General features: G+C 48.2%; 2 protein-coding genes across 2 annotated transcripts in view; both read left to right on the top strand.

The window, feature by feature from the left end:
* DOC2B (double C2 domain beta) overlaps window positions 1-5,489 on the top strand; it is a 30,573-nt gene extending 25,084 nt beyond the window's left edge. The window contains exons 6-9 of the mRNA XM_005511946.3: window positions 156-313; window positions 2,397-2,478; window positions 2,696-2,792; window positions 3,363-5,489. Coding sequence (XP_005512003.1) covers window positions 156-313; window positions 2,397-2,478; window positions 2,696-2,792; window positions 3,363-3,499 — 474 coding nt within the window. The 3' untranslated portion in view covers window positions 3,500-5,489. The remainder of the gene's footprint in view (window positions 1-155; window positions 314-2,396; window positions 2,479-2,695; window positions 2,793-3,362) is intronic.
* Window positions 5,490-8,562: 3,073 nt separating this feature from the next.
* Window positions 8,563-11,114, top strand: OPNP (pinopsin). Its single transcript, NM_001310050.1, is given in 5 exon segments — window positions 8,563-8,911; window positions 9,469-9,651; window positions 9,933-10,078; window positions 10,290-10,529; window positions 10,983-11,114. Coding segments are annotated over 5 exon segments (1,050 nt in total).
* Window positions 11,115-12,879: the final 1,765 nt, after the last annotated feature.

The following is a 12,879-nucleotide window of genomic DNA, read 5'->3' as shown; positions in this document are numbered from 1 at the left end:
TGAGCAGCATCCCCTGCCATGGACCCATGGACCCTGCGGCACATGGGAACGTGGTGTGGTTTGACCCCTCAGCCGTGACTGGGGATGGGGAGAGCATCCACAGCTGGGGCTGTGTCCCGGAGCAGCCCCCGGACTGGTTGCGTTTCCTCCCCCAGATAGATAAAACAGAAGACAAGTCACTGGAGGAGCGTGGCCGGATCCTCATCTCCCTCAAGTACAGCTCGCAGAAGCAGGGGCTGCTGGTGGGCATCATCCGCTGCGCCCATCTGGCCGCCATGGACGCCAACGGCTACTCCGACCCCTACGTCAAAACGTGAGTGCTGCTCCGCGCCGGCCCTCGTGCTGCCCCACTCACCTCTCCCCACAATGGAAATTAATTGGTCTCATTATGAGATGCAAATGAAGGCACCACGGCAGCAGCTTGCGTTCGCCTGCAAGGATATTATTCCCTGGTGATTATGTTACTGCACTTCAAAGTAAGGCGGATGCAGCATCTGTCCCGTGACGTGTGGCCGTGCTGGCACAGCCCATCGTCCCTGCCAGTTTGGCAGCGGTTGGGTGACCGTGGTGACCCGCTGCCGGGCTCAGCACCACCCGCAGCCACCACCCTGCCCTGGGAGAGGGTCTGTGTCAGGGACATGGCCCCGGGTCAGAACTGGTGGTGTGAAGCAGATGGGTACAGTCGCGTTTTGCTGGTGGCGACCCAGTGGTTGGTGGGTCTCATTTGTCAGTGTGGGGACAGGGATGCCCTGAGCAGGACAGTATCTGTGCCCAGCGGTCCTGGGCTGCGCTCAGCACCTGCGGGAGCCTTCACTTTCCTTCCCAGTGATACCCCTGGACTTTTCGCTCGTCAAACCCAGCGCTGCCCCTGCGGCATGCGGGTGGCTACTGGGTCAGGTCTGGTCCTCCCGCTGGTGGCACTGGGGTACAGGCACCCCCCTGCTGGGGACGGGCAATTAATTGCTCCTTTCCCCAGGTCCTGAGGGAGAAGAGGCTCCCAGCCCAGCGGCAGGGCCACCACCCGCACTTTGGAAAGGCTCTAATTACAACATGCGTGTAATTAGGCCAGACAGCAGTTTAATTGCAACCCATGGCTCTGGTGGCTCGGGGGCCTGGTTAACAGAGCTGAGGGCACATCTGCAGGTCCCGCTGATGCTTTCCAGTGTAAATGACTGGGAGCACCTTCCTTATTTAGAGAAGAAAATAAAAAAGCCATTAAAATCGCTGTAATGGGCCGCTGTGACGTGCCCTCAGCCAAGTGATCCAGGGCAGTTGGTGGCACCCAAGGGCTGTTTGGGGCTGTAGGTGATGGTTTGCTGGCGCTGGGCCCTGTGCCGCTGCAGCTCCTGGCTTGGTTTTTGGGGGGACAGCATTTTTCACTTGCTCTCTGCAGAGCAGGGGACTTGGCGAGGAGGGGCTGGCAGACCCGCACCCCACACACCCCGCGTCCCTGTCCCCAGCGCGCTGGCCAAAACTTTGCCACTTTCAGGGATGGTATTTGTTAAGGCAGATCTACTGGGATAAACTGCACCTGGGAGGCCAGAAATGGAGTTTATCAGCAGCACAATTTTACCTTCCTAGTTAATTGTTCTTTTGGAGTGGAGGTGTTTGCATAAAAAGCCACTCTTGCTTTTTTTAAATGCTCATGGGAGGCTCAGTCCCCAGTAACATAGTTCCCTTTGTTGTGCACAGTCGTTTTGTAGGTGCCTTTGTGCACTCTGCAGTAAATTGTATCTGCAGGGCTTGAATCAGAGCAGATAGACAAGTGATGCTTCTTGCGGTACAAGCCCTAATTTTTTAATTATGAGCAGGATCTGGAAAGTGTAACAAAGAAGCAGAACTGATGTTTAAAGGAGCAGCACCCAGATGAAATGATGATGGGTTGACTTTGGCCTGGCCCAGATTTCGGGTGCTCTCTCTGCTCACAGGCACTTTAACCTCAGTTGCTTTCCAGCCCTGCTGCTGCAAAGCATCGGTAGGAAACAGCCGGGTACGGAGCTGCGGCCGCTGCACTTGCTCCTGCTCCCCCTCACACACCTGCCTGCGGTTTCTGTCTCCTGGCAAAGCTCTGGATGAGCACACTGGTCCCAGTCTGGGCTGGTTCTGGGCTGGCAGGGATTGATTTCGGGAGCTGGGTGCATGTGTGCGGTGCCAGTGTCCCCTAGGGACTGGAGCTGGGATAATCCGTGCTCCCTGCTGGCAGCCGGCGACTCGGCTGGTGCCAACGTGGGGAAATGCGTTTTGGCAGGGGAGGGAAGCTGCAGGTCAGGGGCTCAGCACCCACCTCAGCCCCACTCAGGAGTTGGTCCTGCAGGTGTCCCCGCCCGCACTGGGGTGCAAGGTGGTCCTGGGCAACGGGACATGTGTGTGAACCTGCTGTGTTGGTTTCATTGCAGTTACTTGAAACCAGACGAGGACAAGAAATCAAAGCATAAGACAGCGGTGAAGAAGAAGACGCTGAACCCCGAGTTCAATGAGGTGGGTTTTTGCCGGTTGTGGTTCTTGCCCATGGTCTTTTCTCAGTCCTCGGACTTAGACGGAGGAAAATAAAAACCCAACCTCAATCATTAGGTGCGGGATGGAGTTGAGTTCCCTGGGGGTGGCAAAGGGCAGCAGCCCGAGGAGGAGGATGAACACCCGAGCCCCTCAGGAACCCGGCACAGGTTCGTCCTGACTCTTTCTCTGCTCCCAACAGGAGTTTTGCTACGAGATCAAGCATGGTGACCTGGCAAAAAAGACCTTGGAAGTCACAGTGTGGGACTACGATATCGGGAAATCGAATGATTTCATAGGTGAGTGGGGCACTCCACGAGGTCTCCTTGGCCTCTTTTTTTGTTTTATCTTCACCTTCTGTGTCTCTTCTTTTTTCATCTGCTCTTCTGCACTTCCTTGTCCTCCCAGCTTGTTTTCCATCCCCCCTATTCCTTTTTGCTGGGTTTCTGTTTTGCTTTTATCCCTCTCCTGATCTCCCTCTTCCCTTCTGTCTTCAGATCTCTTATTCTGAATAAAAAACAGGTTTACTGGGGAGGTTTCATTTATCTCTGTTGGATGTCTATGCTTGTTGTGATTTTGTTACTGGTCACTGTGATTTATTGCCAACAAGTGCCCGGTGCCTGTGACAGCCGCTACGATCGCAATGAGCATCCAGCCCTTGGCACAGGAACAAGCTGCCCGGGGCAGATCCCACACTGCAGCCGGGACGGGCTGGGAAAACTGGGCTGTGATCGCCCGTGTGCCACATCAGGTCATGGCAACAGATGCTGTGACAGAGGCTGCATGGTGTGGCTCCCTCCAGCATCCCTCAGCTTCCCCTGCAGGGCCACTGTTCACCCCCACCTCACCCTCTCTCTGTCTCTCTCCAGGTGGAGTCGTGTTAGGAATTAACGCCAAGGGCGAGCGGCTGAAGCACTGGTTCGACTGCCTGAAAAACAAGGACAAGAAAATCGAGCGCTGGCACACGCTAACGAACGAGCTGCCGGGGGCCGTGCTGAGCGACTGAGCCCCGCGGGGCTGCTCCCTCGGGCACCGCTCTGCCGCCCGCGGCCTTGGACTCCTCTCGGCTCCGGCTTTGGGTGCGGGGGCTCGCGGTGCCGGGAGAGCGGGACACCCCGCACCACGGCCCGGCGGCGGGGACACCCTGCCAGGGAACGCGGCAGCGGCCGTTTGCTCTGCTCGGCAGGTCCCGGCCCCTAAGGCTTTTCCAAAACGCCTCTTTGCACCCTGACACACTCACACACACACTCACGAGTGTGCACACACACACACACACACGTGCGTGTGCTCACGCACACAGACACCACACGCCTGCATGCACTGCGGCTCCGGCTCCTCTCCCGACTCTTCGCTCTACTGAATTACCTTCTTGCTGCCTTGCAATTCAGTGACAAAAATGAATGCGTCCGCCTCTGTTTGCGTATCTAATATGAGCAAAAGGCGTCACTAAAACCCGGAACTATTTTCTCAAGGCGATTGTGTCATATTTCTGGTGGTTTGTCAGTCTCTGTGGTTTTGGGCCTAAACAGTCTTTTATGCATTTAAAGCTCCTCTGTCTGAATGATTGTGTCCCCTGATCACCTCGGAAGACTGTTTGCTTTTCTTCCAGGGATGTTGTGCTCGTCCTCTCCGATAGCCCGCGTGATTTAGCCAGCAAGCTGGCAGGGCTCTGCAGACCACGGCTTCCCTCTCACGGTCCCCGTGTGCAGAAGTTTGGGACAAAACAAAAAGCTGAGCAAAGTCACTGACCAAGCAGCGAAGCCTCACGTCAACTGCTCTCCCAGTAAACCCAGGCTTCGGCACAGGTATTTTTTTCAGCAAAGACGACTTAAGGCTAAATTTTTGTAGCACTTTTCCTTTATTCATCCTTTTCCATTTCATGCCATTACTTAAAATCACTGGGGGCCAAACCAGCATCGCACTTGCAGATGCTCAGCTGCAGCGTGGCCGTCGGGTTGATCCATTTTCTGCCTCAAACAGCATCCAAAACAATTTTTTTGCGTACAGCACGGTAATAGTATAACAATATAATATAATTTAATTATAAGAATTTGTGTTCTCATCCTCCATCACGGTTGGTTTCTGCATCCTCATCCCACCGGGCGCCACCTCTTGTGCACACACGACGTGGTCGGCAAGAGCCAATGCCCAGTGGGATGAGCTAAAATATCTGTTAACTGCTACATCTTGCCAGAAATTTTTGAAGCCTTTAAACCATGTTTTCTTAGGAAGAGCTGCTGTTCGGTCTGAATTACCTCCAGCTTCTGAGCCCTGTAACTCTGTGTGTGTGTGTGTGTGTGCGTGTATGTTGCCAACTTCTGGTTTGGTTTTGGGTTTCTTTTTGGAAAGCAATTGGGTCTCTGGAAACCTACGTTTACTTTTTGAAGTGACGATCGTGTTACACCTTGTTTGATATGGGGAGGGGGGAAATAATAAAACAACATTCATAGGGTCTTTTTTAATAACTTGATATTTGTAATGCATTCTACAGATATGCATGGATTTTATTTGAATGCCGGCAGCGTGTCATGTAGGATGTTCCTGATAATTTTCTCTCTCTTATCACTGGTCCAGCACCTTAAAACCTGGTTTAGGTCTGAGCTTCCAGGAGAGCTATGGGGGCACTGGGTCTCCTGTGCCTCCCTTTTCTTGCAAAGTTACTTTTAATCCATCACTTGTTTCAGCACATTTTGCCATAAACCTGGTTTATGCCTGAGGAATAGGACATTGTTTGTGTGGGGGGTTCCTTCACTTTGTATCCCAGTCTTTTCTAAGCAGATGGTCCGTCTGTCCATCCATCCCAGCTGCATGCAGAGTGGTGGCCTCGTGAAATGTTTGATACCGATGTTTTGCTACCATGTGAAGGCTGCAGAAACTGCCCTTACCTGCATCCTAAAAGACTTTTTGTATTTAAGTATTATCTATCTGTGTACTTTTTGTCAGATTTGTTAATATTTATAATGAGAACCCCAAATAAAAAGGGGAAAAAAAGTGCATCCTTTCGATCTCCTTGCGTCTCAACCAGAGCATCAAGTGACCCAGAGACATGGGATGAAGAGCTGGGGCCGGGCGATGGTTGGGGAGGTGGGGTTTAAACCAGAGCACTGGGTGCTGCTCGGCTCTGTTCGCCACTTAAAATCTCTTGCTGCAAAATAAAACAAACACCAAAACCGAAACAACCCCTAACGGCAGGGGCTCCACGTCTCCTAGTTTATGTGGGGACCCGCTCTGCCTCGCTGGGGGCTGGGAGGGAGACTATTCAAGGAAGGACTAAAAATAAAATAATAAAATAAAATAAATCTCTTTTTTCCTGAAGTTTCCATTAATGTTGCCTTACTCAAGGCTCCTGTGGGTGGGTCAGCGCCACCTCTACCTGGATTCTTGACATGTCGGACACTCGAGCATCCTCCCCATGGCGAGGGTGCAGAGACGTCCCTGTGCTGGGCCGTGAGCTGAGGTGCCCCCGCGGCTGCTCCAGCTCTGCTGGTTAATGTATATTGTTTCAATCATTTTGGATTGATCGAATGTGCATTTTCAGAGGTTCACGCTCAGTGGGAGCAGCCGGGCTGCTCACTGGCGCTGAAGGTGATTCGCGCTCCCCTGGGAGCCCCGATGGTGTTAATTCACTTCGTTAGCACCGCTTGGCTGCACTGAAATCAAAAACCCGCCCCTGGTCCTGGCCGGGGGGACACCGGAGCTTCAGGTTCCAGCAGCACATGAAGATGGGCTGGGCAGATGTGGCACTTCCCTGCCCTCGGCCCAAATACCTGCAAATATGGCCCAAACTGAGCTTCCCTCATAGACAGATATATAGATACAGACACACTTTACACACAAACATTTTATATATACACACCCATATATATATATATATATATAGACACACCTCTGTTTGTGTCTATATATATATATATATAGACACACACACCTGTATATATATATATACATAAATGTACATATATATGTATACATATATATACACATATATATACACACACACAGACCTATATACATATGTATATATACATCTGTATGTATACATACACACACACACACGTATATACACACTCCCCTATATATATATAGATATAGATATATAGAGAGATATATATGTGTGTGTGTATATATATATATATGTATACACACACGATCCTACCTCTATCTATGTATAGATATAGATATAAATATATAGATATATGTAGGGGTGTGTGTGTGTATATATATATATATATAGGCGTGTATATGTAGATAGATATAGGTGTGTGTATATATATATATATATATATATATACACACACACACACTCACCCCTGTATATATCTATATATAGATATAATCTCCCTACAGCGACACAAATATACATCTGTATACACACACTATAGGTAGATGGATACTCACACATATACATGCATATGTGCACATGTATATGTGACCGAGTTAATTAATTATATGCCTGAGTCTGTACATTTTCAAACATTAAAGGCAGGGCATCTCTGTGCCACTTGGACCCACTGACGAGGTGTGGGAGCCAGACGAGCATCATAAATAGATATGCATTTATAAGTATATAAATGCAATTCTTGCATTATGTTTTATATGATCTATGTTGTAGTTGAGCAGGCAGTTAAACTCCACACACACAGCCATTCCCTCACCAATCCCCAAGCCCCTCACCAGCTACAGGGAGACAATTCTATCCCAACCGCAACCAGGACAGCATTACATATCTAAATATTTTATATAATTCATATATATATATATATATATATATGTATAAAATATTTACGCAGGCTATATTATATAATCTAGAAATACATGTTAAATATATACTATAATATATGCTGTATATATACATGTGCTGTAGATGTAACTCTCTACACACACGTATATGTATAGCTACACATTCACTTCTATAACTTATATTTTATTTATTGTAATACTGTAATTAGTATATCTGTTCATATATGTATAATAAAAATTTTAAGTATCACCTTTATATAATAAATATATGTAGGCAGATATTTCTAGATACATGCCCTCATATGCTATATATTTATGCGAGTATATAAAAATACACATCTTTGTGCAGACAGATACAAAGATAAATATGCCTGTGTATGTATTTATATATATACACACTGTATATATGATGATATTATAGATAAAAATACAATCACATGTATATAAATGTTTGTATTAAATAAGTGTATACTATATACAACTTAAAATATGTATATATCAAATATGATATATAAATATATATGAGTGTATACATTATAGAGCAAGGTACAGATACAGGCAGCTACAATTAATTGCACACACATGGGTGTGTATAGTAACTCTTTTATACTATAATATATAATATTTGTATATGGTATATATAGTACAAGAATGTCTTTATGTAATTTAATATGCATACATAGGTATACAAAATATTTTTATATACTAGATTACATAAGTAGATATTACATGGCATCTGTGTAGCATATATTGTATCACAGATATGTGTGAATTAGTTACAGATACAGGTAACATGCTCTCTCATACTCTTTCTTGTGTGCTCTCTCCACCTAGAATCTATTCCCTAACAATACACATGTACACATGTATATACACACATCAATTATTCTATAGAATATTATAAATAAAATAAAATGTATTTTCTATATTTTATGTTATATTTACTATCTATAATATATTAATCGATGTATTAATACCATTGCTATATTTAATAGCCATTTATCGAGCACATTTAGAACCAGCGCAGCTGAACGAGATGGGACCAGCCACACTTATGGGGGAAGCAGGGGGGCAAAAAACCCCCTATTTACTTAATTAAATGATGCACCGTTCAGATATATTTTTTTAAAGTCACTCTTTATCCCCTCCAGAATAAAGAGCTGATTATAAAAAGCAGGGGGGCAGGAGGACAAACCTTTCAGATTAAACAAAAAGCTTAAGGTAGTTTAATGCAAAGCTCCTCTGGGTCACGTCAGCCCCTCCAGCTTTATAAAAGAGGTTTTTCTTTGGGGACGGTCCCCTGAAGGGGCTCTGGTTCTCCAGCTCGCCATGGACCCCACCAACAGCCCCCAGGAGCCCCCGCACACCAGCACCCCGGGGCCTTTCGATGGCCCCCAGTGGCCCCACCAGGCCCCGCGGGGGATGTACCTGTCAGTGGCCGTGCTGATGGGCATCGTGGTGATCTCCGCCTCGGTTGTGAACGGCTTGGTCATCGTGGTTTCCATCAGGTACAAGAAGCTGCGGTCGCCCTTGAACTACATCCTGGTGAACCTGGCCGTGGCCGACCTGCTGGTGACGCTCTGCGGCAGCTCCGTCAGCTTCTCCAACAACATCAACGGCTTCTTTGTGTTCGGCAAGCGGCTGTGCGAGCTGGAGGGCTTCATGGTGTCCCTGACAGGTAAGGACATGACCCGGGAGACCTGTCTTGGTCTTTGGTTGGTGCCGTTGCGTTTAGCAAAGAGGCTTTGGGGAATGTTTCATCAACTCGCGGCTTCTTCTAAATGCAATGCTGTCTTGTGACATAGAACTCGTGTCCTGCAGCTGTTCTTTAGCATGAGGGCTTGAGTAGGCAGCTGGCTGACACCAGGTCACCACACACTCCATCTTGGTCTCCATAGGGAGAAATATCACTGGACGCATCATTGTCCTTGCTTGGGATGTGCTTTGCGGGTGCTGTGTCAGCACACAGATGTTCCCATGTGGACCAGAAACATGAAATGCTGCACAAAACCTTTCACTGAACACACTCCAGGGCAGAAACCATGGTCAGAACCACAATGCATCCCAGACACACCATTGCCAGCTTCATTTTCAAGGGCCAAATATCCTCCCAGCTCTTCCTGCTTTAAGAAAAACACCTGACCCTCGTTACATTTACTTCAGCAGCTCTTACTCACTGTCTGCAGGGCCCAAGCCCAGGCTGTCCCTCAGACACCAACCTCCTCCTCTCCCCAGGCATCGTGGGGCTGTGGTCCCTGGCCATCCTGGCCTTGGAGCGGTACGTCGTGGTCTGCAGACCCCTGGGAGACTTTCGGTTCCAGCACCGTCACGCCGTCACCGGCTGCGCCTTCACGTGGGTCTGGTCCCTGCTCTGGACGACCCCACCGCTCCTGGGCTGGAGCAGCTATGTGCCTGAAGGTGGGGAGATGTGCTTCAGATATGAGCTCAACTCCACAGCTGCTTCTCGTGTGTCATTTGCAAGGGCAGGGTGGTTGGAGAGCAGCTAGTCTGGTATTTAAAATGTTAACACCTGCATGCTCAGTCAATAATCCTCTCTTGGAGGTTGTTCCTCTGAAGTTTCTCACTGCAGGACACGCTGCAGCCGTTCTGATGTGTCTGGTGGACATCGGAGCCATGAGCTACTCTGGCTGTTATCAAGCTCATAGCTTTAGGTTTGTTTCACAGTTTACTTGTTTCAGGTCTGAGAACCTCTTGCGGGCCCAACTGGTACACGGGTGGCAGCAACAACAACAGCTACATCTTGACCTTGTTCGTCACCTGCTTTGTGATGCCCCTCAGCCTGATCCTCTTCTCCTACGCCAACCTGCTGATGACCCTGCGAGCGGTAAGTACGACAAGTACGGGTGAGTTCATGGTTTTCTGCTCTCAAAATGCTGGCAAGGCATATCTCCATCGGGATGAAGAGCCTCATGGCCACTTTTCTGACAGTTGATAGTGCTGACATCTCCTGGCACTGCTGTTGGGGCACCTGAGGGATGGAAATGCTGTTGGAAGTCGTTAAGAAGGGATCTCTCCCTCTTCAAAACTCCCCGCAGGCTGCAGCACAGCAGCAGGAGTCGGACACGACGCAGCAGGCGGAGCGGCAGGTGACGCGGATGGTGGTCGCGATGGTCATGGCTTTCCTCATCTGCTGGCTGCCCTACACCACCTTTGCGCTGGTGGTGGCCACCAACAAAGACATTGCCATCCAGCCGGCTCTCGCATCCCTGCCCTCCTACTTCTCCAAGACCGCCACAGTTTACAATCCCATCATCTACGTCTTCATGAACAAACAGGTGAGAGGGAAAGCCAGTAGGTAATGAAACCACAGCTTCACTGGGGCTTTGCAGAACAACTTAATGGCCTCATACATCATGGAGGAACCATCTATCCTATCTGGAAGTTTAGATGCAGGTTTGATCTGGGAGTTGCTGTATAAGCAGCAGGGTTTTGGGGAATAAAATGGAAAGGGAGGGAGCAGCCTCCAAGACCAAACAAGAGCTCATTTTCTGCTTCCAGGATTTTATGGGGTCAGGCAACTTAATTTTAGATCACAAACTCTCCATTGAACACACAAAATGAAATGTTTATTGTCAATAAACTGCCAGGATCTGGGAAGAGTTGGGCTGGGAATTAATACAGATCTCACCCAAAATACACCGAGCACCCACCCGCAGCCTCTGTCTCCAAGTCTCGAGGCAGACACCAGGTTCCTTCCACAACACGTACCCTGTCTCTTCCCTTTCCAGTTCCAGAGCTGCCTGCTGAAGATGCTGTGCTGCGGTCACCACCCCCGGGGGACAGGCAGAACCGCTCCGGCTGCCCCCGCTTCCCCCACAGACGGGCTGCGGAATAAGGTGACACCATCTCACCCCGTTTAACCGTGGCCAGATCCAGTTGTTAATATTAAAAAATAAAAAAATAGAGTAATATTTCCTTGAGGCAAAACATCCCAAGTTGTACTTTGGCCCCAGACCAGGCCGAATGCACTCAGCTGTGCCACCAGCTCCAAAGCTGCCTGTGGGACAGGGCTGTATATTGACCACCCCAGACAGACCCAGTCCTACTCACATTCCAGATCTCGCTGTGAAGTTCAAGGTCACACACAAACTCAAGGTTTACACTCACAGTAAAAATCCAGCAGGTATGTTTAAGCACAGACTCCGCTAATAAACATTAATAAACATTGACGAGTTCACATGCATCTGTTTTACCGGCTGATACCGACAGAAAACGCTTCACCTCCTGCTGCTACAATGGCTCTTCTCTCACAGCAAACGACACATGGGCCATTATAATGGATAGCAAGACATAAAACAGTTTGAAGACACAATTACATATCTTATTTGTATTTAAGGCAATAAGGAAGGGTGTTAAATCTACTGATTTTGCAGCAAGCATGAAAACCCAGGTTGTAACCGGCCCTGTGGACCCTGAGGGTGAGGCGGAGCTGCCGTTACCCGAACAGCTGCGTCCTGCAAGTGCCTCCAGAAATGGAGAGAAATTCAGAGACATTCGGACCCCGCAGGCGGGGGACAGGACACCCCCCTCAACCCAACCCGTGTGTCTCAACCTCCTTCTCCCCACTTGCTTTCCTCACATGCTGGCAGCTCAGAAAGGAATTAGAACAGCTCAGTATCACTGTTTTAATTTAATTAATTGGCCTTTAATTCTCAGGGAAGCTGAAAAGCATTAGATGGGCCTCCTCTGATCCTCTCTGCTGTCTTTCACTGGTCCTTGTTTAATTCTTCGTGTTAATTACAGCTTCTGTGTCCATGCTTTATGTTATCAGGATGATTTACATTCATGGTAAACTTAAATCTGGAAAAGTACAAGTAGCTGAGAAACAAATCTCTGCTGCGTTCCGGCCTCAATAAGGAGATCAGACAGGCTATGGGGCTACATGAAAGGCTCTCTACCAACAGAAATAAAAATTCTCCACATTAAGATTTAAAAAAAGATGGGGAAATGGTTCACAGTCTGCTCGGCATTTGGTCTGACAGATAAAATAGAAAAAGAAATCCAAGAAGCTGAGATTTCACATGTTGCAAACCAAGGGGATATATAATTACGTGCATATAAAAACGCACGTGCGCTTGCTCCACACCACCACGCTGCTGCAGCCCTTCAAGATTTAATTACTTTTTATTTAATTGAGCAAGCCTAGGAAACATAACAAGACATTGCCCAAAGTGAGAGGGAATGTCCTTTGCCTATTTGTCAGTTGTGGGTAACAAGCTGCTAAGGACAGAATCAGACAGCGAATCTGCCGTGTAGCTTTTGCTCCCATTCTCGTTGCCCTCTGCAGCTGGGAAGAACCTGCCTTGGAAAATATTCAACTTTTGCCTGGCCAGAATTGTGCAACACACAAACGTGAGCCCCGTCTCCCACGGCTGGCACTGCAGTTACCTGAGGTGCACAACTCAAGCTGCAGCCTCCTTGCTGCTGCTGCTTCTGCTCTGTCACTAAATGGAACAAAGATCTTCTATTTTTTCTTGATTTCTTCTGAAGAAAACATCTTCCCTGGAGTAGCTCTATCAGCAGGTAGTTGTATCCATAGTCTGATGATGGGAAACGTAGTTATTAACAAGTAAAACCAAAACAAAAACCCAAACCAACAGCAAAACACCAAACGACAAACCCAAA

Source organism: Columba livia, chromosome 20 (genome assembly GCF_036013475.1).
Source record: "Columba livia isolate bColLiv1 breed racing homer chromosome 20, bColLiv1.pat.W.v2, whole genome shotgun sequence".
Classification (NCBI taxonomy): domain Eukaryota; kingdom Metazoa; phylum Chordata; class Aves; order Columbiformes; family Columbidae; genus Columba; species Columba livia.
Note: the sequence above shows the minus strand (reverse complement) of the source record. Positions and strands in the feature narration are given on the sequence as shown.